General features: G+C 34.8%; 1 protein-coding gene across 1 annotated transcript in view; it reads right to left on the reverse strand.

Moving 5' to 3' along the window:
• The window catches only part of MEOX2 (mesenchyme homeobox 2), a 65,985-nt gene extending 52,926 nt beyond the window's left edge, over positions 1 to 13,059 (reverse strand). The window contains exon 1 of the mRNA XM_063100891.1: positions 12,534 to 13,059. Within this exon, the coding sequence (XP_062956961.1) occupies positions 12,534 to 13,047 (514 nt within the window). The 5' untranslated portion in view covers positions 13,048 to 13,059. The remainder of the gene's footprint in view (positions 1 to 12,533) is intronic.
• Between the last annotated feature and the right edge of the window lie 12,834 nt (positions 13,060 to 25,893).

Below are 25,893 nucleotides of genomic sequence, written 5' to 3' on the forward strand. Positions count from 1 at the left end.
ACGACAATCATATGTAGTCTGTTCTTGACTGAAACATTATCATGTGGCACATGCCTGTAAGTGTATTATTATGCAGTTTACAGATATTAATGTGGTAAGAAAAATTTAATAACTACTGTAGGGTGGTATTGATCTGAGAAGGTGTAACAGTACAGATTTTAATCAAAATAATACATTTAGATTGAAAAATATTATGGTATGTAGGATAAAAATAAAAAATGAATCTGGCAGGTAGCATAGAACTATACATACACAGACACTCACACACAAGTGCATTCAGAACTAGTGAAATCTGACTCATGTTGGTAGATTGTACCAATGACATTTTCTCGACTGTGGTACTGCAGTATAATTATTCAATGCATTACCATTGGAGAAAACTGGGTCAATGATACACAGGATCCCTCCATATTATTTCCTACAACTGCAAGTGAATTTACAATAATCTCAAAGAGATTTTTTGTTTGTTCATCTGTTTGTTTAAGAAGGGGTAGGCATAAACAAGTCTATTGAAAAAAAGATTGGTTAAAATAAAAGCAAAACAGCTATCAATTAAAACTGACCCAGATGGTCCATAAAGGCTTTAATGATTGCACTGAGAGATTTTAAATGGATGCCCATTAATAGATAGCCTAAATTCTTATCAAAGGAAATTAGATAGTAAGTAAAATATAGCATGTCACTGGGGTTCTTGACTAAATGAGAGATGCAGAAATGCAGCTAAACAATACATATCCAAGTACCCACATTAGGAAGTATCAGAACATTGTCTTAAATTCTTAATAATTTAGCATTGTGTCCCAAAGACTGAGTTAAAAGATCACTTTGCCAGAGAAGCACTGCCATAATCAGTGCTTTAACATCTGATATATGCATAAAACATATGTGTGTGTGTATACACACACACACATAAAACAAAATTCGGTTGCACACAAGAACCAGTACAAGCAAAATCTAGTAATCTATAATTGATGGACATTAGCCACTTCAGGTATCATGTGCATCAAAGCCTACAAATAAACATTTGTATTATAAGTGTAGAATAATTTCGGGTTAACGTAGAATTCCAAGAAGAGGAACGATAGGGTCAAAATAGCACTATGTGTTGCAGTAATGGAATCCTGGATTACATTAGGGAAGAATGAAAAGAGATAAAGAGGCTCAGAGAACAGTTACTTCAGGAGTCCTGGGGAGAAAAAAACTGAATTGAAGGGCAGGACCCTTAAAAGTAGGAATAGGGAAAAAAAATACAAAAGGATGTGGAATAGAATGACTTTGGGCCATGCTGTACAGGTGAAGTCGTGTGACTGAGTCCTGTATAGAAGTATAGTGAAAAAGGAGAAATCATCAATTGAGATCATTAACGTAAAGGCATGTTGCATGTAATTTAAAATTAATTAAGTAAAAGAGGAATTTTTTTGTGTTTGGAAATGGAGTTGTGTTTAAACCAAAGGGGGGGGGGCAGATTTTTTATATAATAATCTGCTGTATTTTTGATATTTAACCTTGTGTTTTGAGAGTCTAGTAAGAACTAAGGATCTGGAATAAGTGTGAAAGGTCAGCGTAGAGTGTTCCAGAGGTTACAGAGCTCCTTCTATTAGGGAGGAGCAGATGGATTTTTAGCATATCATGGAGAAGATGGGCGTGAACAGTAGAGGAGAAACAAGGAATGCCTGTCTGGTCAGCATAAACAAAATGACCAATCATTAATATTTTCAAGCATCTGTGCAAGAAGACTGTACTCAATTTTAAAAATCAATAGATGATATAAGAATGGAGATAAAGTTAAGGACTTGAGACAAAGGAGGTTTCCTTGATGTCTACTTGTAGCTATTTTCCTTATACTTTACCCAAACACAAAAAGGCAAGTACACTGTAGGTAAAACTCCAAAAGATTTACTTGTAATAAATTAAAATTTATCAAACAGATTCATCAAATCACAAATGGTTACTCAAAATATGATTCTGTTTGCATAAATATCTATTATTTACAGCAAAGTCCTTCTGTACATTATCAGATACCGAACTTTAAAATGCTATGGTATATCATATGAGGTGTCAAAAAAATTCAGTTACTTTGGTAGTGGATAATATGAGCTACATCATTAGAATACTGAAGCTAAGAAAGTTTATCGTTGTTTATATTCTTTAAGCAAGGATGAAACATGACTGAGGTGACCATAAAATCATATTCTGAGTGAGGTACTTTACACCCAAGTAAAGCACTTTGTCAAATTCCGTTTTGTTCACACAAAAGCAGTAGCCAACATTTTAAATGATGCTAAAGTTTATTTGTATTGGGAAGACTAGAAACTTAAGGTTTCAAAGTATTTTATGAGATTTTCCTTTTAAGGGCACTAGGCTGAAGTCAGGATATGGAAGTTCAGCTGCCGCTATTTGGCTGGATGGACAGACATGACTTAACTTCTCTGGGCACATTCCCTCATCTAGGAAATACTCACACATTCATTGAACTGGGTAATGCCTTACGTCCCTTCTAGTGTCTTAATAATTCTGATTCTAATGATCTGTTTAAGCATTTTAGATTACAACTCATTAAGAAAACTCTGCCAAACGAAGCTTACTCTGAAATCAAAGAATTATCAAACCAGTCAATACAGTTGAGTCTTTCTTGTCACTGCTGTGTATTATCGAACATTTAATGTTTTTTTTTTCTTCTCCCAACCCTTTTCTATTCCTATTCCCTCTCAGCTATTCCATTTTCTAGCAGAGAAGCTATTCCCTTGAACTGCTCTCAATGTAGGTATCAAATTGCAGTGAATCTGCGAACTCTGAAAGAGTTCACTCTTCGCATTTAGGATTTCAATATAGTGTTTGGTTCTTTTATTTATTCACAAGCAACTACTGAAAACGATCACATATAATAATTTAAAGTTTCTCTGAAGTACTTTTTCTGAATTCTCCGCATTGCACCGTGGGTATAGGAGAGGTGACTAAGTTAAATGAATAGAGTGAATGTAGCCAGTTGTCCAGAACTTGCAACTCCAGGGGATTTTGCTGTTTTCTGTTGTTTCAATCTAAGCATTATTTCTCCAGAATCTAATAAGTACATAAATGAACAAACAAATAAACAAACTATTTGTGTAAAAAATCACCAATATATAGCTGTTTTCATGCATTTTATGTGGGATAAAATTCATTTTTGGTTTTTAGTAGTATTTGTATATTTGCCATTCATGAGTCTCCAAATGGAACCACTAAAAATAACAATAATCAGCTACAATACCTAAATTCTGTCTGCAATAAACTTTATAACACAGCAGAAAAATATCACGCCCACTCTCCTAATTAACAGCTGAAACCAAGACCCGAAATTGTAATGTCATATTTGAATCCTTTTGACTTAAATTCTGTTCTCTCTCGACTAAATTCCCGTCTGTACACTTCTTTTTTAAAAAAGAAGATGAATTTTTGTCCTTTATTTTGTTCAATATACACTCCTCTTGATGCAGGTTTTTGATGGAAGTGACAGGAGATACCTGAGAACAGAAGGTTAGATGATATCCAAGCAAAAAATAAGCTGTGAAACAGGAATCTTAAGGGTAGTGAAGCCAACTTGAGCCTCTTACATAACTTGACTGCAATTTGCCCTACATTTCAGGAAAATATCATGCTACTTACAATTTTAAAAACGGTGCGATTATCTTAAATCTTTAGCAATCACTTAGGCGCACAACATTCCCTATAGCAAATATTTGTACTAAAATACAGACAAATAACATAAGACAGATTGTTTTCATACATAGTGCACTCATGACATAATTGCATGTTCATAGACAATAAAAACAATAACTGACACTTACTGAGCTGGACATTATTCTAAGTTCTTAAATTAGTTAAATTAGTGGCCAAGGGTGACAGCTAGTGAGAGACAGAGGGAGAGTTTAGCCCCAGACTTTTGTTCTCCCGGATCTACTCCCACATTTCTCCTTCAGGTTGACTCCTATGGATTTTATCCACCAATTCCTCTGTGCTCTCATTTCTTATTACATTTGGCCAATGGGAGGCAACAGGAGGAGATCGGAGGGCATGAAGACGGGTTACTGAATGATGTCTGACATCAGCTGCAATCCTCCACCTTAGGTCCCAACTTTGCAAGAAGGCTTCTGTCCTCTTGCTCTCACTGGATTCTGGTGAAAGCTCCCTCTGTTGGCCCCCTCAGGTTTAGAGGAGCTAATATTTTCCAATTATGAATAGACCCTGGCTGATTCATCATTCCGTTGATTCCCCACATTTTTCCCACCATGGTATTGTCATCATCAAACTCTTTTTTATACAGCCTTTTCAGTGTGCCACCTGTTTCTTTGTCTGATATAATGACTAAAAAATAAGATAAGTTATTTATAATTTACCAACTAATCACTAAATATGCAAAAGAAAAAAGACTTGCCACTTCTTTATATTTTCTCAAATATCTGGGTATCCGAAAATAAATCTGATAAATCCACATCCAGGAACAAAACATAGTCCTGAAAAGAAGAAGTACCTGTAACTTTCTGAACTTTGAAGTAAGAGTAGACATTCACAAGATGGTAATCCTGGAAATGTGAGTGGCAGCAGGCCCCCAGATTTAGATGCCTAAACTATGGCTTTCCTGTCATTTCAATCTGTCTCAATAGTTTACATCTACATGCTTCTAGTTTAACGCATCCAGATGCATTTATATTTCAAATTTAAAAAAGCATGTAAACATAGCCTATAGTTGGGGAGATTTTAATTGTTACAGACAGTAAACATACTGAGACCTCATTTTAAGTTTTGAAAAATATTAAATAAGGAGAAATGTCACTTGATTTTAACCCATCCAGTTAGTGTTAAAACATTGTTTAGATGGTTCTCAAAATGTGAAAGCCAATTGCTAAATTACTGGTGTCCTATAAAATCAAAGCTAAGTTTTATCCATTTGGTTCCCACTAAGTTTCTGATGGTGCAATTCTATTTTCCTGAATGGCACGTTTTAGTTACCAACATAAATCAATAATTTGTGAAATTTACTTTGCATTCATTGTTCATTTGATGAGTCACTGCCCATTTTATTTTTTATTTTTTCACTTAATAATAATATACCCCAGCTTCATCTGCTAGTTTTTCAGGCGGTTAAAAATGATCATGCAAACATTTTCTATGCAGTCCGGACAGTAAAGAAGCCGCCTCTACAGACACTGAATACATTTCACCACTGCATTTGCAAATAACTATCACTTTGCAAAAATAAGTTTTTATTTGGGTGTCATTTCTGGCAAAAGCTTTAAGGCTATATTTTCAAAGAGTAAAATTCCAGGCCTTTAAAATTCCGCTGGCATCTGCCAACCTAAGCTGGACCCTCCTCTAGGTTTCCGCAGAGCCTGGGAGATGGCTTGATCTTGATCATTTTCTTGCCCACAGTCACGTAAGATAACTGGGGTTTTTTCCTTTTTTTTTTTCTTTTTCTTTTAATATTATGGGAGTCTCTTGAAGCATGTGGAGAATAATGAGCTTGAGGAAGAGAAAAACAAAAGACAACAAAAACTGCAGGGGCCTTAGCAGGTCTGACTTTTATGACTATCATTGATTACCAGCTTCAGCCTATTGGACTCTCCACACAGCCATATATGCTACAAACTTAATATTTTATTTTACAATTAAAACATTTAATGTTATATTACAGCATTCAATGTGGATACTTTCATTCAGATTTTCTATTATCACGAATTTCAATTGGAGTACTGTCTATTAATATATACATACGAAGGGACTTTAGAAAGTTCGTAGAAAAATAGAATTGAAAGATAATACGAATCTTTCCATGAATTTTTTAAAGGGATGTGTATATTAAGACTACATAAACGTGTATTTTTAACATGTGCTTTAAGTATAGCTGCCACATCCTAGTTAATTCTGTGTCCTCCCCATTATCCTTTCTTTGCAATTAACCTGTCTACTAGAATAAAATGAAAACAAAAATCTATGAAAAATAAGCACCTTATGTTCACAATTTCAATCAATATAACTTGTGCAAGCTTCAAGAAACATACCTGCAAAATCTGAGAAAGAAATCTTATGAAAACAAACAGCACATTATTTAAATGTATTTGAAATATTCAAATGAGTTGAGTCTATAAAATTTTGAAGAGCAACAACTTTTGAATATAAAGCTATAATCAATACCCTAAAGTTTTTGCCGCTATGAGTTATTACCTGGTAAACATGTTTATGTGCAATAAAAGTAAAAGTTGCAAGATGTAAGAATTAAGCCACTAACATACATAAATATTTTAGAATTACTAAACTTTAAAGTAAATAAGTTTTTTAAATAGCATAGCAATAATATCATATAAGTTAAAGATTTAATTTGTTAATTTTTAAATCTATCTAGTATAGAGAAAAGAAAGAGATTATTTTTGAGAGTTTTTTTCCCTCTTTCATATAAACCCTTTCCAAAAATGTATGTAAAACATATACATTTTACCTGATCATTCTTGTTCATATTCACATGTAAGAAAACAAAAAACATATAAAATATTTTTAGAACCTTGTGAAAACCAATATTCCATTATACAGCACTCAATTTACAGACAGTAACAGGTGTAAACAGAAATATTATATTGCTGTGGAAAATGTAACATTATAAATTAAGGTTTCATAAATAATGAGATATTTTTATTGTAATTTAAAAGTTCAAATACAGAGAAAAATCAATAATTAACCAGCTTGATCACATATGAATGTACATGCTTACCAAGTAACTTTCTGTTAATTTAGTAATAAATATATCAAAAGGTTTTAAATAGAAATACTTACTCTGAAATATAAAAATAATTTCTGAGATTCACACCAATAGATCAATAGATATGCTATTGATAATTTTGTATTATAAAATACTATCTAACACAACTTTCTTAAAGGGAAAATAAATGCCCTATACTTTAATGATGTAATTAAAGAGAAAGAGCCATTAGAGAAAAGAGCATCAGATTTAGATTAATTCTGCCTCGAAATAAGTAATGCAAATTGAAGACTGAGACCTAAATGGCCATTACCATTATAAGTTTTACTACACGAGAACAATAAAATATCCTGCGAGTTTCTCTGCAATTGAATTTTGAATGTCACTGACGACTACGATTTAGAAGTAGTGTAGAGTTCTGCAGCTAAATTTACTGTACACTCTGACTCGTCTGCTTGGAGGCTTCAGTTGAAGACAGCTATTCATAGAAATAGTCATAAAAGCATTATTACAAAAATAAGAAAAATATTAGTGCTTCATTATCTTTCCAGCCTTTACAAAAGATATATTACTAATTCATAAACCATATTAACAACTAAAATACAAAATATATAGAACAAATTGTGACGACAAAATTCTTCTTGTTGCTTAAATATGTTAAATAGAAAATACATCATACCTACCTCAATTTCTAACTTGCAATCTTGGTTTGTGTTTCATCTTTTTTTCTTTTGATTTTAACCATTGGAATTAGCCACCAGTACCATAAGCCAGGACATGTAATTTATCCAGCCAGTCAAGAATTACTCCTTCTTATTTTATGATTAAAATCAAGAGAGAAAAATGCTACTGCTGATAGTTTCACTTCATGTGCTAATATATCTTCCCTCACAGAATGTTTTATTATTAGAAAAAACAATATGACAAAAATACAAAAAATTGGGAGAGATAAATCATCCACAACTATTAACTCAAAAAAATATTAAAGAATTCCTACAGCTCATTTATTTTCTAATATTTCTCCATCCTTAACATTTACCAATAATAGGTATTTTCAAGCCTCATTACAAGTCTTGGAAAAGAGTATGTCTGAAATTTTAGAAATATATTTCTAAAGTGAACACTATCTAAAACTAAAACATATTTTTGTATTATACTGTTTTTTCTCATTTGAAATGAAAATCTAAAAAGCCCTCACATCTTTGTTTTCTGTTTTAAGCTGCCATTTTAAATATTCTAAATGGATAAAATTGTCCAAGCAAGGCAGCATTACCAGGCCAAGTAATGTAACAGATTTATATGTGAAAACCTCTTATATAATTCAGGTATTAATTTATCTATAGGTTGACATTTCTCATTTAAAAGAACCTTAATTCTTCCATAACATATGGAATCAGTCTCCCAAATTTCCCTGAGGCTACAAGAAAGGACTGATCCTTTTTCTTATTTTATTTTTATTTAAAATTAATTTCTTAGAAAGTTTAATTTCTTAGAAAGTTTATTATAAGTTATAAATTCCAGTACTGCAATGAAGGGTTTATGAAGGCACTTCAAAAAGTCCATGGAAAGATTCATATTACCTTTCAATTCTGTTTTTCCATGAACTTTTTGCTGTACCCTCATATCTTTTCAAACACAGAGGGAAAATGGGGTAGCAATTAAAATTTTTTTTCAGTACATTAGTCTAAATCAGCTTACAAAGTGTCAATGTAATGGTTTCCATTGATGATTACTATAGACAAAGATTAAAATTTTAAATATTTAATACTGAATTTTTAGCCCAGTGAAAGTTTGTGTGGTGCCATGCCTCGTATTTAGTGCTTTTTCTTTTCAAATGAACTATAATATAGAAATTTACATGGAACTGAAAACTTTTCCTATTTTTATTTGCATTCTTTCTTCCATTCATTGCTGACTTTCAACAATAAATCTCAATTCTAAAAGAATTGTTGCTCTTGACTTCTGAGAGTAATCATTTGAAAACACTCATGTAGGTCAATGGTACTTAAAAATTTTTTTTCAGTGTTATCTCATAATTTAAAATAAAATTAATCTACCACCCCAAGAAGAAGAATGGAAGTAGTATTTTTTTATTCCATAGCTTTGAGACAATTTGTTCAACATTCTATAATCTTTAAGATCCAATAGACTACTTTTTTAAAATTCTGAACTAAATGCTGAAAAGTCACAACCCGGTGACATAAAAATGAATAATAAAATCACATTTATTTTTTATGTTTTCTTTCAGAAAACACATTGATTGAAACATCCAGGAAAAATTGTAATATAATTTCAGTTAGGCCAGGTAAGACATTACTCTGGCTTTAATCTGCAAGTTATTAAACACACATTTGTTTGTCATTCTGCATAGGCAAGCATATAGACAGACAATTTGACAACAAATATTTTATGATCTAATAGCTATAAATAAAATATTTTCAATTTTACAAGAATCTAATGTGATTTAAACCAAGTAAAATTCACCTTCCCAAATCATTCTATTCCTTTTTGATATAATTTTGATTTTCTATAAAGTGTGTATTAAGTTAATTATAACAGAAAATATCTACATATTTTTTACTTTAGGTTGCTGCATAAAAGCTCAAGTTAGATTGATTAATTAACTTTGGTAATTTTAACTAAAAGTAGACATTTAATACCTATTACTACATTGTTTGGGAAACAATCAAATGTAATTGAAGCCGAGGAACCCACGCTATTCATAGACGATTTTTTCAGAATCACCTGCTTTGCATTGATTGTTTTAAGTACAGCTGTAAATTTTCAATTTTTAAGAGTCCCTTTGAAGACGTGGCAGATGGTGGCTTTGCTAATAATGCTGGAAAGCATAGCAGGTTCAAAGTTACAAAAATGTTTAACACATATAAAAAATAATGGTGTGCTTTTCTATTAAATGTGGTTATTTTCAACTGTCAATAAACTATAAGGGAAGCCTAAAGTCCATAAATATTTGCCTCTAAAGAGCTAAGCTTCTTGAGTCTGTATATGTGTGCATCTATGTGTGTTTGTGCAGGGGAAATGTATATGAATACATTCCGGGAAATGTTACATATTGTAGATTTAGCATTATTACTATGAATAAAAATGTAAGGTTTATAAATATTTGGACTGTTTTTCAATATATTCTGGTGCTTAAAATTCTATTAGAATTTAACATAGTCATGGACACATACACATACAGTGTGGGCATTACAAGAGATACAGAAATTTGGCTCTGATTTTACCCTGGATTTAAAGTAGTATGTATAAACATACAAACGGTCTCTACTGTGCATGATGTGATTGTCATCTAGTACAATTTTAAGTTTCAAGAGTTCAGAAGTCACCTTAATTTTGTTTTCTAGAAATAGTGAAATATTAAAACTGTACTATAAGCAATGAGAGGTATATGTATTAATAATACACCAGAATTTTAATCATTTTCTATGTTGCTTTAGTTTCTGTTACATTAAGACACTATGTAATGAAATAGCTTTGAACATAAATTATGGAAGACAAAATGCAAACATTACAGGAGAAATATATCTTGGATTTAAATCTCACTAAAGATCTAATAAAAATTAACTCAAACACTGAAACTGGCAAATTAAATTTGATTTTCAACAAATATACAGATATTTATCCAGAAACTATTGTCATGTTTCTTTTTAGTTAGTCAAACATTTTTCCAAAATATACCATCAAAGAAAAAGCTCATGCTAAGTCCCCAGTGATTTTATCCTTGATGAGTAACAGTATTTCCCACTCAAGTTGTAATCTATTAATACTTTATGCAGCTGGCACAAACATTTATTTTTGCTTGTTTTTCCGGTACCCTATCAGCTTTGACACATAAAAAATAAACTTTATTTGGCAAAATGATTATTTCCCAAGGAGGAGGGAGAGAAGTACTATTAAATTATTCCATTTCTTAAAAGAAAGTTTTTATGAAAATAGTTTGAGGGAATCAATCCATAAATCCTACTTTCTCTGTTTCCCCAAGCATGTGCCTGCATGAAAATTCAGTTTTCCCTAAGAAACTTAGGGGGCACTGGTTCAGTTCAGGAAGCATAGGAACAATCCATCTCATAGGTTTCTCATTGCAAAAAGTAAAGTGAACAGTTAGAGCTTTTGGTAATCACAGATGTACTCTAACCAACATGAACTGGGATCTGCTTCCAAAAGTTACTCTGATATCACATGCTCAGTTTATGAAATGGTCAACTGCATTCTTAAACTGGCTTTGTTTCTAATGAAGATGGAAACGTTCTTGATAGAATTAACCTTTCAACTCACTGTCTTGAGAGCTTCACTTATAGTTAGTAAATATATTATGAGTAACAGTGCTGATAACTTTCTTAGATAGAAACTAATTTGTGATGGAGCATTAAAACTTCACCCCTGACCTTGGAAAGAAAAAATTGGATTTTGAGACTGTGACAGAAGAATCTGTCCCATACTAAGGTGGAAGAACAATTGATTCCATTGCTGCAAAGGGATATGAAATACGCGGCTCAATCATTGTCATTTAGGTGGCATCTTACCTAAAGCTTTATAAAGGATAAATATTTTCCAATCCTTCAATCCAAGATCTGGGATTACCTTCTAGGACTATTAAACCATTTCCGCAAGGAAGCAAAATATGCAAGCATTATATTAAACAAATGACACCTTCCAAAATGATGCAACCCAAGTTGCGCTATAGCTACTAAAGAAAACTCACAATCCCCCTAACAGTAAAGTTAATAATTTCATGATACAGATGGGAAAGGGCTTTGAAGAGTTGCCTGGAAAACTTTTGAGTTTCTGTAGATTGCTACCATTTACTCGGCAAGCCGTGCCTTCAGGCACGGGAGTTCAGAAACGTTCCTTCCCCTTTTGCTTGGCTGCTCAAGTTATTCCCACATAGATCAGCGCCTCCTGCGAACACCCTCGCATACCACCTTCCACCTCCACCTAGTGAACTAGCACTACTGGAGTTGCTGTTTGTTTCCAAGTACCTTTCCCCGACAATACCCTATTGGAAGAGGATTTTTTTTCTCACTTTTGAAACTCGGATTCTCTCTTTAGAATTAGCACCAAATGAATTAGCAAACTACTATCAAGAATCGTCTTTCTCCAAGAGTCTGAGCATCTATTTATTCACAATTCTCTGACACATTCCTCAAAATCTTCTAGGTGACGTCTTCTTCCCCAAGAAAGGGAAAATTTTACCATTTGGAATAGGATGCTATTTAAAGAACTCTGAAATCAGAATGTTTAAAAAAAAAAAAAACTAAAACTTTTTTTTTTCTCATGCGCTCTGCCAAGTTCCATTGCAAGTTCCAAATATTGTGCAATAATTTGGAAATCCAGTTAACGATGGGAAAAATCGAGCCACTCAGAGTTGGGAACTTGCAAGGAAAAAGTCAAGGAGCGGCACCCGCACGCCCGCCCGCCCAACTGACACTGCATCCCAGGGCGCTCACCCCTCCCTGGTGCTGTGCGCTCGGGTGGACCGTCAAGCTTCACAATCGATTTCACAGACTGTCACTTGTCCTTTTTTCTCAACCTTCTGGTAAACTAGTTTAGGACCTTGGAGGGCTTGGAGCTGCTGGCTGTATTTGTGTTGCCCTCAGAGAAACACGTGCCCCCAAATAACAGGACCAAAGCTGCACAGCCGAATTTGGCTGTGGGGAGCCAGAGAGGGCAAGACATTTCCATCTTCCCTGCCGCCTCCCTGTAGTGCGAGAATCTTCCCGGCATTTCCCCGCCCCCTTTCCAACCCCGCGCGCACTCTCGCCGAGGGCGCTCGGCGCGCCCTTACCTGAGCTGTCGCTTTTCCTCTTGCCTCCACTTCTCTTCTCCGCCTCCACGGGTGACAGCGCCTGGCGGCCGTAGTCCCCCGGCGCGCACGCGGCCCCAGTCGGAGTGCTGGATCCCAAGCTGGAAGAGTTGGAACACAGGACCGGCGGGCTGCTCCCCAGCTCTGGGGGCCCTCCTGAGTCGGGCTGGAGGCAGAGGCTGTGCCGAGCCGCACTCGGTGGGGAGGACATCTGCGGGAGGTGCCAGTTGGTTTGCAGAGCCTGGTGCTGCTGCTGCTGGTGGTGGTGGTGGTGGTGATGGTGGTGATGGTGGTGTCCTCTGTGATGCTGGCTGGCAAACATGCCCTCCTCGTTGGGGTATCCTGCGATTATGCAAGAGGAGGAAGAAGTAGAGAGCTCGGGGTAGGACATATGGTCAGATCTTCCATGGAGGGCGAGAGAGGACTGGGAAAACGGGTGCAAGCCTTGTGCGGTGGCGTGAGGGCTGCGCAGGCAGCCAAAGAGCGGGTGTTCCATAGCATGCAAGTCTCGGGTTCCACGCTGAAGACTTCACGACGGTTCCAAAGGCCACCACCCTCTGTCACTTTTCACTGGAAACCGTGCTACTTTTCCCCCTACCAAAGCAATAGCCGCGCGCGTTTCTGCGGAGCTCGGATAATCCCGGTCCTGAGCCCTTAGCGGCCAGTCTCCTTTACATATAAACACTGGGACCTGGAGGAGCTTCCCTCCGAGCTACTCAGATGTCAAGAGTGGGAGAGGTTGAAGCCAAAAGAAGGTGGTCCCAGAGAACTGCTTTCAGGGGGAAATGGCTCTGAGAGGTTATAAATAGAGTGTAATGTGAGCTGGGGGCTGGCTTAGGAGCCCAGCGCTGACCACATGCAAACTCCCTCCAAAACTCCCGCTCAGTCTGCGCCTCGCGCTCCCAGTTCCACTTCCTACCGCCGGCTGGACCGACGCAGCGCGTCCACGCCCGCGCGACCCCGTCAGCCGCCAGGGCTGCGGGCGGCGCGCCCAGCGCCTAAAGCCGGTCTGGGGGCCCAGGAGTGCCGCAGCGCTCGGCAGCCCCAACCGCGCACCCGGTTTCCCACCCTCTCACTTTTTCGGAAAATGTGACTTATCAGTGCCATTTGGAAGCTGTCACCTGCAGGGAAGCTAGGGGTGCGCCTAGCCCTTGAGGAGCACGGAAGAAAGAATAGGGTTTAAGGAAAAGATCAGAGCTAGTTGGGTGCGCGCTAGGAGAAATTTTTCAAACTTGGCCTGTCCCTGCGCCCTGTGCGCAGCCGCACGCCTAGCTTTTCGCAGCTGGAGTCCGTGGGTGTCTTGTTAATGGGATCAGGTCCGAGGTTGCAGGGTTGTGCACCGTGGACGGGAAAGGGCCTGTCTAGGTGCTGAAAGGAGAGGGAGCTGGTGGAGTGGGTGGGAGGAAAGCGTGAGGCGGGGACGGTTGCAAATGCCCACGCCCTGACCTCCTCGCGTAGGATGCCAGGTGGAGTCACCCTTCCTTAGCTTTCCGTCCCCCTCCCCCCGCTTTCCTGGTCCCGCTCAATTACTAGCCACTTGTCGATCAAGAAGTTTTCCGGGGTCAGGAATATTCCAAAGCGATTTAGTCCCGGTCATATGAGATGTGTAGATTACACGCGTTATTTCTAGCCTTTGCCCTCAGGAGCCAGCCCAAGTCCCCTCATTTCTCTCCAGAAATGCACCCTATCTTCTGCTCAGAAATAAATCAGATAATTGCACCCTTCTCACCACCACGGTTCCATTTGCTGAGAAATAATACCCTTCGATATCCCCCCAAATTCTCTACACTTGGGCTCTTCAGGTCTCCCTGGTTACAATTTCGCATCACTGAAAATGAGTTAGAAAACTTGCCATCAATGAGCCTGTAAGAGGCGACACGGTCTGCTGGGGGCAGAGTCGTTTACACACAACAAGCGAGCTGCGTGTAATGAGCTGCAGGGACAGTCAGGTCCACTCTGGGAGTTGTCGCATCAGGAGAGTATCTGTAATCACCAATCCCGCCCGGGGCCCGGATTGCGCCCAGCAGTGTCGCCCACGTTATTTTCATTGTCTCAGGTGTCCAAAAGGTGGAGACCAGGTCTTTGAAGTTATTAATGGGATTAATGGGTACAGCAAACTGGGTTAGACATCTGGTTTGAATTAGGAAAAAGTATTGATTAATCTTTGAGAGGCGTCCTCAAGGCAGAACCTTTCCCTCACCCAGTCCTTCAACCTGGCTATCTCCCTTTTCTTTTAAGTCGTGCTACAGAATGGTGGCTTCGCTATAAACCTTCCTATCAGAAAAATCAAATTGTTTTCCATTGCTGAGAGGTGGGGTGCAGTGGGGATTGATCAGGAATTCTGAGTGTTGTAAGCGCTGCTTTCTTTAACGGAAATTGAGCCCTATTTTGAGGGAAATTAGTTTTGCAGACTTCGTTAGAAAAAAAAAAAAAAAAACTAAAACTTTTGTTCACCAGCTGCTCAGCTTCTCAGTCCGGGTCTGAGCTGGAACCTGCTGCAAGCCTTTGACGGTAAGACTTTCTTTGCCTATATTTCGGGATTCTAATATTGTTTTAGACTTCGAAAAAGGGGGGTTTCATGTTGCACGTTTCTAAGGGTTTTAAGCACTCGCAGGACGGCGTCCAGGACTTAGATCTTAAGACTATTTCTTCCTGCCACTCCCCACACCCTTGGCTCTTTAAGAATAAAAAAAAAGGGGGGGGGGTATATTCCTCCAATATTGTCGATTTTTTTTTTTTGAATTTTCATTGTGTTTATGGTTTCAATATGTGCTCCGATATTAAAAGTTGAAGTACAAAGAACAACATTAAACTTCTCCAACTCTCTTAGCTCCTCAATGGATTCTGGATGAAAGTACTAAAGGCTTTATGTACGCAAAGTAAAATTTAGGCAACTGAACTAACCAGAAATATTTACATAATATAATACTGTCTATTAAAAGCATTGTGGGAAATGTCAAACAAGGCTGACTAAAAGTACAATTGATCTGCAGACATCAGTGAAAACACCCATAAAGGTCCTTTTGGTTTGTATTACATTGGTTTAGAGGAAGTTAAGCAATTAATAAATGAATGGATTTGAATTTAACCAGTGTGTCGCAGATAACTAGCAACTAGCAAACACAAACTTTTCATCTCCAGGAGGTGCCACTTCTCCTTGACCCAGCGACTGTGCTGGCTTTTCTCTCAGTCACTGTGTCAGATGTTAACAACATCTCCAGAAATTTCTCCACAACCTGCCTCAGCCAGTCAGCCTATGGAACTGTGGGAACAGAAATCGGAAAGGAAAAATTAGAAAAAGTTAGAAGGGGAATCTCTTCCAAAGGCATGCGAGTAAAACTAAGCTAGGAAGAAAGGTCTTTTTAATTGAAGACACAAAGCATTTAATATCAGTAAAACTTATGAAGTTCAGATTTGTAATAGAAAGCATAATATAAGGAAAATATTATTTGGAAGGAAAAATATGTGTGATTCAAAGAAGAGAGGAGTAAAAAGGAAGTATTGTTGCATTCCATGATTAAATATAACTTTTTAATTTTCTCTGAATTTCTAACTATGTATTAATTATTACATAAAGCTATAAAAATTTTCTCATTTCTTAGAATATTTGGAATATATAAAACATTGATTTTTATTTTCTAGGCTATAGGGAAATTTTTAAATGTAAAAACAACAGGAAAAAAATCCCTAGCCTTTCTTATAATAGCTACTTCAGTGTTCACATCTATAAAATCCAATGTTAAAAAAATGACTCTACTTATTATATCAAGAAGAATGATAAAAATTACAAAATTTATTTAAAAATGCCTATATAACAGTCATGTTTAACTATAATGGTATAGTATTTATCCTATATTTATAACATACTTGAGTGTTCTTCAAAAAAATGTTATATTAATGCCAATATTTCATGCAAAGTTTTAGTATTGAGTAGCACATTATAGAACGGTAAATTATATGAAAATGTAAGTTAGTCAGCTCTTGAAAGGTACATAAAGTTATTTTAAATATGTGCTAAGCTTTTATTAAACTTGATAAGTGTATATCTATCGTTCCCTCTGCTTAGATGAAATGATATTCAAGAGTAAAGGCAGAGATGTTTTTTGATTAGGACTATTTTACTTTAAGGAAAAACAGAATTCATATTATGTAATCTGATGAACTTATATTTGAATTTTAAGTTTCATGATGATTATTTTAAAACTTGCTGTTCTTCTGTACATTTGTAATATTAGGTATGATAGGAATTAAAATATTTAAAATAAATATAATAAAACTACTTTACCTTTTGCCCTACATGCAAATTTGCCTTGATATCTTATAGTCATATATGAATTTAAATGTGGGTAATTAACTTGAAACTGGAATTTGTCTCTCAAATTGTATTGACTTGAAATATTATTTCTGTTATATTTACCTGAGAAATAACAGTTATGTCCTTCAACTGGTTCTTTTGAAATAAAGGATTTTGAAACTATATTCAAGTCTGCTAAATACCAAGTGGTAATTTATGTGATTTATGATGTACTCCATTTTATAAAACTAAGGACTTGCCTTTCTCTGAGAATTATGCATTAAAAAAAATTAAGGAACAATTTTGCTACAGCTAATTCATGTAATTTAGTGATTCTACGTATTTTCACAGATTTTTTTGTTAACTATTTTTACTTATCACTGATTGATGTTTCACAATAAAACTTGTTACATTTCTACACGTTAGAAGAAATGAATACCTAAACATTACTTCTAAAGTGCAAAACAATATCCAACATAATTTGTTTTTCTAGTTTCTGCCTCCTCTTGCATTTATAGACTCATGATTTCTTTAAGAAATTGGTGGCTTTCTTTCATTCAAGTACCATATAGTAAATGACATGTACTAAACACTAAATGTAACTCTTTGTCTAAAACAGTAAGAGACAAAATAAAATATATCAAGTTTAGAACTATTTAACAGATAATGTTCAAAACACCAACATGAAATGTAAATTGTGACTGATAAAAACAAGATATAATAAAAATTATAAATATATACAATCCTTCATAATTTTAATTGTGTCCCACATACATTCAAACATTTTATAAAATTCTAATGATTTTTGTGTGGGGGAGTGCTGAAATTGGGAGGACATTTACTACTTCTCAAATTTCAAAAACTTCTAGCTGGACTTCCTTTTGTCCACCTGTTTTAAATTCAGAATTATTTGGCGTTTGCCTTATAATGATGCAAATGGGAAATAATTACATTAAATTTCTATGTTTTCATTTGCATTCACCTTGTATATTATTTTTATTGATAAATGTAGGCATTTTCAAAATTATATAGTCGAAAATTGCCTCATTTCAGTATCTATTTAGGAGACGTACAGACACATGAATGCAAGGTAGTTCTATAATAAAATGCTATACTTTATGTTATTTATTCTATTGCATCAAACTCATAACTATCAGATTTTTATCCACAATTTAAGGGAATTAAACCAGTTACTTCTCCCACATCATAAAAATCAATGCTATACTTTTAAATGGATTGGATTTAGAATGAGTTCATAAATCTCTGAGAACAAAAATTCTATTGAAACTAGAGACGAAAATTATAGGTAAAACCTCAGTCTTCTGTTTTACATTTTTTGACTTGAGTTTAACATGACTAATGTAATTTTGGCACTATTCTTTATAGGTTATTCTTTGTGTTTTTATTTTTCATACTTCATCAATTTGTAGCATGTTTTGTTCATAAAGTGTCTTTTCCATTTTGAGCTCAGGTTTATGATTTGAATCATTAAAAACCCCAGTGTTAATATAGTTCCCCCAAAATACTTAATCACACACTCTAATTTTATACAGTTCAGACCCAGGAAAGAAATAACAGCTGCCTTTGGTATCAATATTTTTGTTTATAGAAACAAAGGAAGAAGGTTTGTACATCTGTGTACCAAAATGTAAAGTTAAGGACAAATACATCATCTCTTGTGAGAAAAATATATATGTTTTTAAGACTTTAATATTAGTACTTTGATTCAGCTCATAGTTTTTATAAAGATTTTGAGAAGTGATATGGAGTATTTTATGCAAGGCAACAGCGATATGGAAACAGATCAAGACAAGAATGAAGATTATTAAATAACAACTATCTGCTTATGTCTCAATTGACCTAAGAAATAAAAAAGATTACAGGAGGTCAGAATAGGGCAAAGAAAAACCAAAAGACAGTATTCAGAAGGTCAAAAGGCAGAAAGTAAAATAAACTTGAAATAATTTTGTATCTGTTAATATGAATCAATAAATTATAAGTTATGTATACTTATGATAATGGTAAAAAGATCTCAGTTGCATATCTTAGTTTAATTAGAATTAAAAAATAAGTGTTCAGAAAGGTTCATATTTAACCATATGGTGCATACATTTTTGATAGAAAATACTAAAATACTACTCAACTGAGAAACAGTTTTAAATACACACAAGTGCATAATGTGAAACTTAGCTAAAGACATGGGCATTGCCTGAACGTGTGCAAACTACTGAATGTCTGAAGTTCTGAATAATCACTGCCCTTTCATTCTACAAATCTGTAACCTGAAACTCATTGCAGTCACATGCTTTTTTCTAAATTTTAGCTATTTTTAGAAAATGATTTATGCTAAATCGGGGTAACAGCATATGAGAAAGGAATAAACTGGGTTTTGACAGCTGTCAGTACCTGAGGAGGAAAAAAGGTATTGGGCCAACTCCATCACAGAGCACTTCAAAGTCCAAGTGAAGGAATTCTGGTAGAACCCAACTAACCAGAACTCAGCAGAAATGCCAGTGTTGAGCCCAAGGGCCCAGGAAAAGAGCAATTTCTCATACCATTAGTTAACAGTTGTTTTCACCCAATGTGATAAAAATAAAGCTTTCTCGCACTACATGAGTGTATAAATAGTAGATGAAACCTGTTCAACACAGAGTGGCTAGAGAAAATTCTTTCCCATCACATGATGTTCATTTTCCGTGGCCCTTGCCCTAACATCTCAGTTACAGGACCACCTTGGTCCAATTTTAGATTTCTAGCAACTAATTCTTGAGGGTATAAATGACTAATGAATGGGAAAACAGAGCAGTGACTGAAAAAATCAAAACAATCTTGGGACATTTTATGATAAAATATAATAAAACATACTACTGAAGTTCAAGTGGCTCCATGAATAATGGGAAGCCTGACAGTTCTTTCCTCTGATTTAGGGCATCCGTAGTGATCTGCAGCAACATTTCTGCAAGTAACTTATTAAAGGTGATTAAGTGTGCTGGTTACAGTGAGATTAATGTTTCTATGAAGACATACTCAAGGTCAAATTAAATAAGTTTGACCCATAATCAAATATAATACCACCTCCATTTATTGTTTACAACGTTAAGAATAGTCCCTGATGTGATAAATATATAGAAATAAAAATAGCACAGTTATGACTTTCCAAGATAATTGTTTCATTTTTTTTCCCATTGTAGCTAATACCTGTAGGCCAGTAGTACCTATTAATAGCTTCCAAACTGCTCAAATTCCTACAAATTTTGTTCTTGTCACCTCTGACATCCTACATTGTACAGTTAGTGATCTGATTTGATCAGAGTCAAAGCTGAGTGCCTTTGAATTTTTAAGATTAGACCTTCCAAAATATGTGGCATACCATCACCTGATAGACACTGCCAAGGCAGATGGCTCAGGCCCAGGTGGCATCACTTAGAATTCTTCTAGATAGAAAGACAAGCACATAATTATAAAACTCTGCAAAAATAACTGCTGTTCCCTGTGTGGTGAAAAATCTGAATGTGTATATTTAGAAAAGATATAAAGAAGCACATAGAAGTTTGTAAATATTATGCACTTTAAATCTGAGTTGTTGAATTAGCTATTGGTATTTCCCTTTCCATAGTAGTATTAAAGTCTTGCCAATCCATGCATAGTTCTTTCATGGACACACTATTTTTCTTAAATAGCATTGGTTAAATCACTATCATCTGGCATTTGTGCCATACTTTATATAGTCATGGCTAAAGAAGGGAGGGGGGATTAGGTTCCTTGTACTATACTAGCAATTTCAGTGATCAAAAATCGCCAAATCCCAATTTCAGGTTACCAAGTTCTATATCAGTCTTTTTCTAAACAGCATTATTGACAACTGAATTGCACAAGTCAGAGGCAATAACTCACCCTTGGCAAGCCCTTCCTTCCTTCCTCTCTCCCCCATATGCAATCATCAAGTAGACTATCCCCAGTTATACCTCTTTAAAATATTCATTAACTACATCCTTTTCACCATCACCAATGTCATTACTTTTGGGATGGACCTCACCCTTCTCTCTAGAGTTACAGAGAAATCCCATGGTACTCTTCCTGCCTAGAGATTGCTCTGTATCCACAGGCAGAACAAAGAATTGGCTTGGATCTTAGCCCTGTCCCTTTTTAAGTCTGTGAATATACTCATTTGTTTAGTCAAAAGAATATTATAATAAATAAATTAAACAATGTTGTGAGTGTGCCTAACATGATAAGCAACATAAGATCAATCAATGTTGAATAAATTTAAGTTATATCTAGAGCTGCACTGTCAAATTCAGCCTCATGTGTTTCTTGGGCACTTGAAATGTGGCTATTCCAAATTAAGATTTGCTTTAAGATTAAAAGATTCAACCAGATTCACACCAGCTTTCAAAGAATTCATGTAAAATTAATAAGATTTTTATACTGATTGCATGCTAAAATAATTCTTGTTGAACACATTGGTCTGAATAAAACATATTATTACAATTAGTTTTCTTTCTTGGTTTTTACTTTTTTAATGCAGCTACTAGAATTTTAAAGTGACATAAGTGGCTTCTATTATACTTCTCTTGAATAGTGCTGGGCAAGAGGATGTCATTTAACTTTTTCCCTTTTTTATTTTTTCTCTTACAAATAGGTACCAAATTACATATATATCTGTCAAAATGATGTAGGACCTGAAACCTCTCTGTAAATTGATACTCATGACCCCCATGATTAGGAGTTTCACCATGTGGTACCACACCTGGAAATCTCCAGAGCAAGATCTCGAGGAAACACAGGAAATTCCTGGAACAGCAAAACATCCTACTTGAAGACATTCAGTTATTCCTCTGTGCATCAGGAGCATCATTGTTAATTAACTGCTGATATGCTTGAACGCATTTGTTTGTCAATGGACTTAGTTAAGAAAAAAGGGCCAGGTATATTATTCAGGATGAACTAGACAATGCTGTCACAATGAGTTAACTTCTACATCTTATATTGCCTAGTAAACGTTTAGTTCTTATTCCTGCAAATTCTGATGCAAGAAGGTTGGCTGTCCAGGCAGCAATTGATCTTGTGAATTAGTCATCTCAGCATGTGTCTCCAAGATACCACGGTGGGGAGGGGCGGGGGAGGTGGAGGGTCACACACCTGGTCTTACATACTTTGATGCAAAGGTGATACATGTCATTTCTGCTCACAGTTCGTGGGCCAGAACAAAGCCATGTATACCTGCAAGAGGACTGGAAAGTATTCTTTAGCACATGATGATTTGGTGAGCTGTAAATGTTTCTGTCATACCAGAAACTTCAAATTTGCTGCTAATAGGCCTAATCTACACCACTAAACAGTATAACTCTTAAATCTTGCTGGCATCTTATAGTGGTATTTTCTAGCATAGTGTATATAGCACAGAGTAAGAACTCAGTCAGTGTACTCAGCAGAGCATTTATTTAGATCTAAATGTTTCACTTCACATTAGACTTTAGTACCATGTAGCTGCTGTAGCATATTAGGAAACTGTAACTGCTACTACAATTACAAAGAAAATGCAATTGATAAGATGATCATCCTAGCTTCGGTTTTTGTGGTTATCTGTTTGTTTTTTATTTATTTTTATTTTTTTTACTGTTTTGCTTTGTTTATGCTCTGTAGCAGAGGTTCATTTCTAATTTTCACTAGAATTACAACAGTTCTGTTCATACCCAATGACGGTGCTTCGAATTCTTTGGGGAATTTTCCTACAAGTGTCTGTAGTCAGGTTGTGATGCCAATCTCTATTTGCCTAAATCAGATTCATTCCTTGTCAGATATTATATTTTATTTTTAATCAATACCATATATTCTGTAATGATTCATAGCACAAACTTGGGTTGTGTCTTGTTTTTGTCACTAACTAGCACTTTGACTGTGGTCAGTTAAGTTAAAATTGATTGTGTCTTGGTTTTCTCATCTCTAAAATAAAGATGTATATGTCTATAGCTTCTTGTTGACAATTACATTTATATTTTTATATATAATTCAACTATCAAGTCAACTGATAAATAGTGTGTCTATAAATGTTAGCTATTGTCATTATGATAATTTTTATTATCACAGTTATCGTCAATTCTCAGACCCATATTTAGTCTAAAAAGGAGCTGTGTTCTGTCTAAAACAAGCTCTGAAAGAAAATTGTGCAGTATTTACTTATATCTAACCATTTATTGAACTTTTTTCCAAATTAACACTCTAATATCTTGAAACTTCTTATCTAAGACAAGATTACATAAATGTTTGTCAAATGAGCACATAATGTACTAATCATAAATGTAACTTTAATTATCTCAACATTTTTTGTGTAATGATCACACTTTTAGGTCACACATATTTCACTTGATTATTCTATTTGTTTCAAAATAAGATTTTTTTTAAAAACTTTCAGCATATAAAACCTAGAATTTGGGATGATTGACAAAAAGGCCTCATATGGCCAAAAGGACTATTAAGTTCTAAGGAAGAAGGTACATATTGTTGCTTACCTACAGCATTTTGGAATGAATTTATAGTGGTATTTGGCACCTTTGATTTTAGGTTTTACTAGATCTAGTCTTTGCTTCAAAGGTAATAAGTCCTTTAACAATGGAAGTTTAGTGGGATAATAACTACTGGACTAACCCTACCCCTCAATTCTCATGTAATGTACAACTTCCTTAACTCCAAATTATTAGAGGTACTAACATTGAATTAAAATACTCTGAAACAAATAATATCACTAGACTTAAGATTTAACACCTATTTACATAACTTATGCCTGATTCATATAGTGACTACATATAAATTATGCTAAAAGTAAGCTAACTGGGCTGCTTAATACTCATTAAAATGTATTTAATTTTATAATTGAATCTCTTCCTAGTTCCAGAAAGGGTTTGTGGAGATTTACAGTAAAATTTGCTCAAATAACATAATGTAAAATAATGATGTAAAAACCTTCTAAAGCAGTGGTTTCCAAACCTTAATTATCAGAAGAACTCTCTTTTCCTTTTATCAAGGAAACTGCTTATAGAACCCAACTATGAAAAGTGGATAGTGAGCAGCAGAGCTGTTGTGATGTAAAGAGTACAGTTAGAATGGCTGTTATCAAAAAGTTGGCAAGGAGGTAGAGAGGGGGGAACTCTTATCCACTGTTGGTGGGAATGTGAGTTAGTACAGCCACTGTGGAAAACTGTATGGAGCTTCCTCAAAAATTAAAATTAGGACTCCTATATAATCCATCAATCTCATTACTAGGTATATATCCAAAGGAAACAAAGTTAGTATGTTGAAGAGATATCTGCATACCCATGTTTATTGCAGCAGTATTCAAAATAGCCATCTAATCCCCACAGAATTCAATGCTAAAAAAAAAAATTGCCTAATAGAAAAAAAGGCAAAGGACATGAATTATTAATCAAAGAAGAACGATGAAGAATTATAAAACTACTTCAACCTTACTCATAATAAAAACATAAGTTAAAGATAGCATTTTTCACCTACCTAATTGACAAAGTTTAAAAAAACAAATAGGTTATGATGACAAGGATTTAGGAAAATAATAAACCACATAGTTTAAAAAAACAAATAGGTTATGATGACAAGGATTTAGGAAAATAATAAATCACATACATTACTTATAAGGGTACAATTAGAACAGATTTCCAAGACGAAATTAGCAGCAGTAAGAAAAATACTAACTCTAACTTGGTAATTCCACATGAACTAATATAGCAATATTCATAGAAAATGATCAGATATATCAAAAGATTTATGTATAATTATGTCTCTGAAGTGATATTTAATGCACTTAAAATATGTCAAACAACAAAAATTGATTAAATAAATTATGGTAAATTGTTATTATAAATACAACATTAAAAATAATGTTCTGAAATAATAAATAAGAATATGAAAAATTAGTTGCAATATAATGCTAAGAAAAAAACAGGTCACAAACATATTGTAAAAGGTGATCAAAATAGACTCACATCGTACATGTTTTGTTATATATACATTCTATATATCTATATCTGATATCAAAAGATATACTCAAAATGAAAACAATTTGAGTTTATTGATGTTATCTGTGGCTGGTAGGATTAGTGGATATTTGTATTATCTCCTTAAATGTTTCAAAATTGTTTTATAATTTTTAATAATAAACATACGCACTTTACTATCAGAAAAATGACATTGTTATTTCTAAACAATTAAAAGATGCTCTATGAAGCAGAAAAAGTCTTTATGGTTTGAGTAAACTTTCACATGTTAAATAGGTCCATAATGTATAGACATAATCATCACATAATTATTGTCTACCAGGTGTGTTAAATGGATTTAATTAGCTTTGTTGAATCTTTGCCTTAGAAACTACTGTTATTCTTTCTAAATAACATCCATTACTCTAAAACTGTATTATTGTGCTTTCTCCAATTTGGAACTAATCTGAACCAACTCAAATGTAAAAGATTCAATTGCCTGCCTATGCAGTAAGGCAAAGCATATGGACTGCATTACACCTAACATCAAGAGTTTACACTGGTTGCTTGGTAGTGTCTGTAATACAAACCGAGGTGTTGTTTTGGACAAATACAGTCCGTAATGTTTTGAGTTACAGTAACTTTGAAACTAATTCTTCTCCCATATGTGAAAGTAGATATTGGATGAGGGACATTTTTGTTTGTTTGTTTGTTTTGGCCATGGCAGCGTTTAATCTTTAGTGGGGGTCAGAAGAGTAGAAGGTGTTCTCATATTAAGGTATGACAAGGAAAAGTTCAGAATATCACATGACAGCTTCTATTCTGTAAGACGCATGAGCTTCTGCAGTGTTAAAGCAAAAGTTTACAGAATTTTAGGATCTTAAAATTTTTACACAAAATCTCAGACAGAACTTGTAGCGTTACTTTTTCTCCTGAGTTGACATCATTTTGGAAACATACATTATTTTTAACTAACAATACAAAAATAAGCATATTCAAATTTCTAACACACAACCAGAGAAATTTTCTTTCCTTACTTAGTACTGAATATAGCGCATGA

This window comes from Cynocephalus volans, chromosome 6, assembly GCF_027409185.1.
Source record: "Cynocephalus volans isolate mCynVol1 chromosome 6, mCynVol1.pri, whole genome shotgun sequence".
NCBI classification, from domain to species: domain Eukaryota; kingdom Metazoa; phylum Chordata; class Mammalia; order Dermoptera; family Cynocephalidae; genus Cynocephalus; species Cynocephalus volans.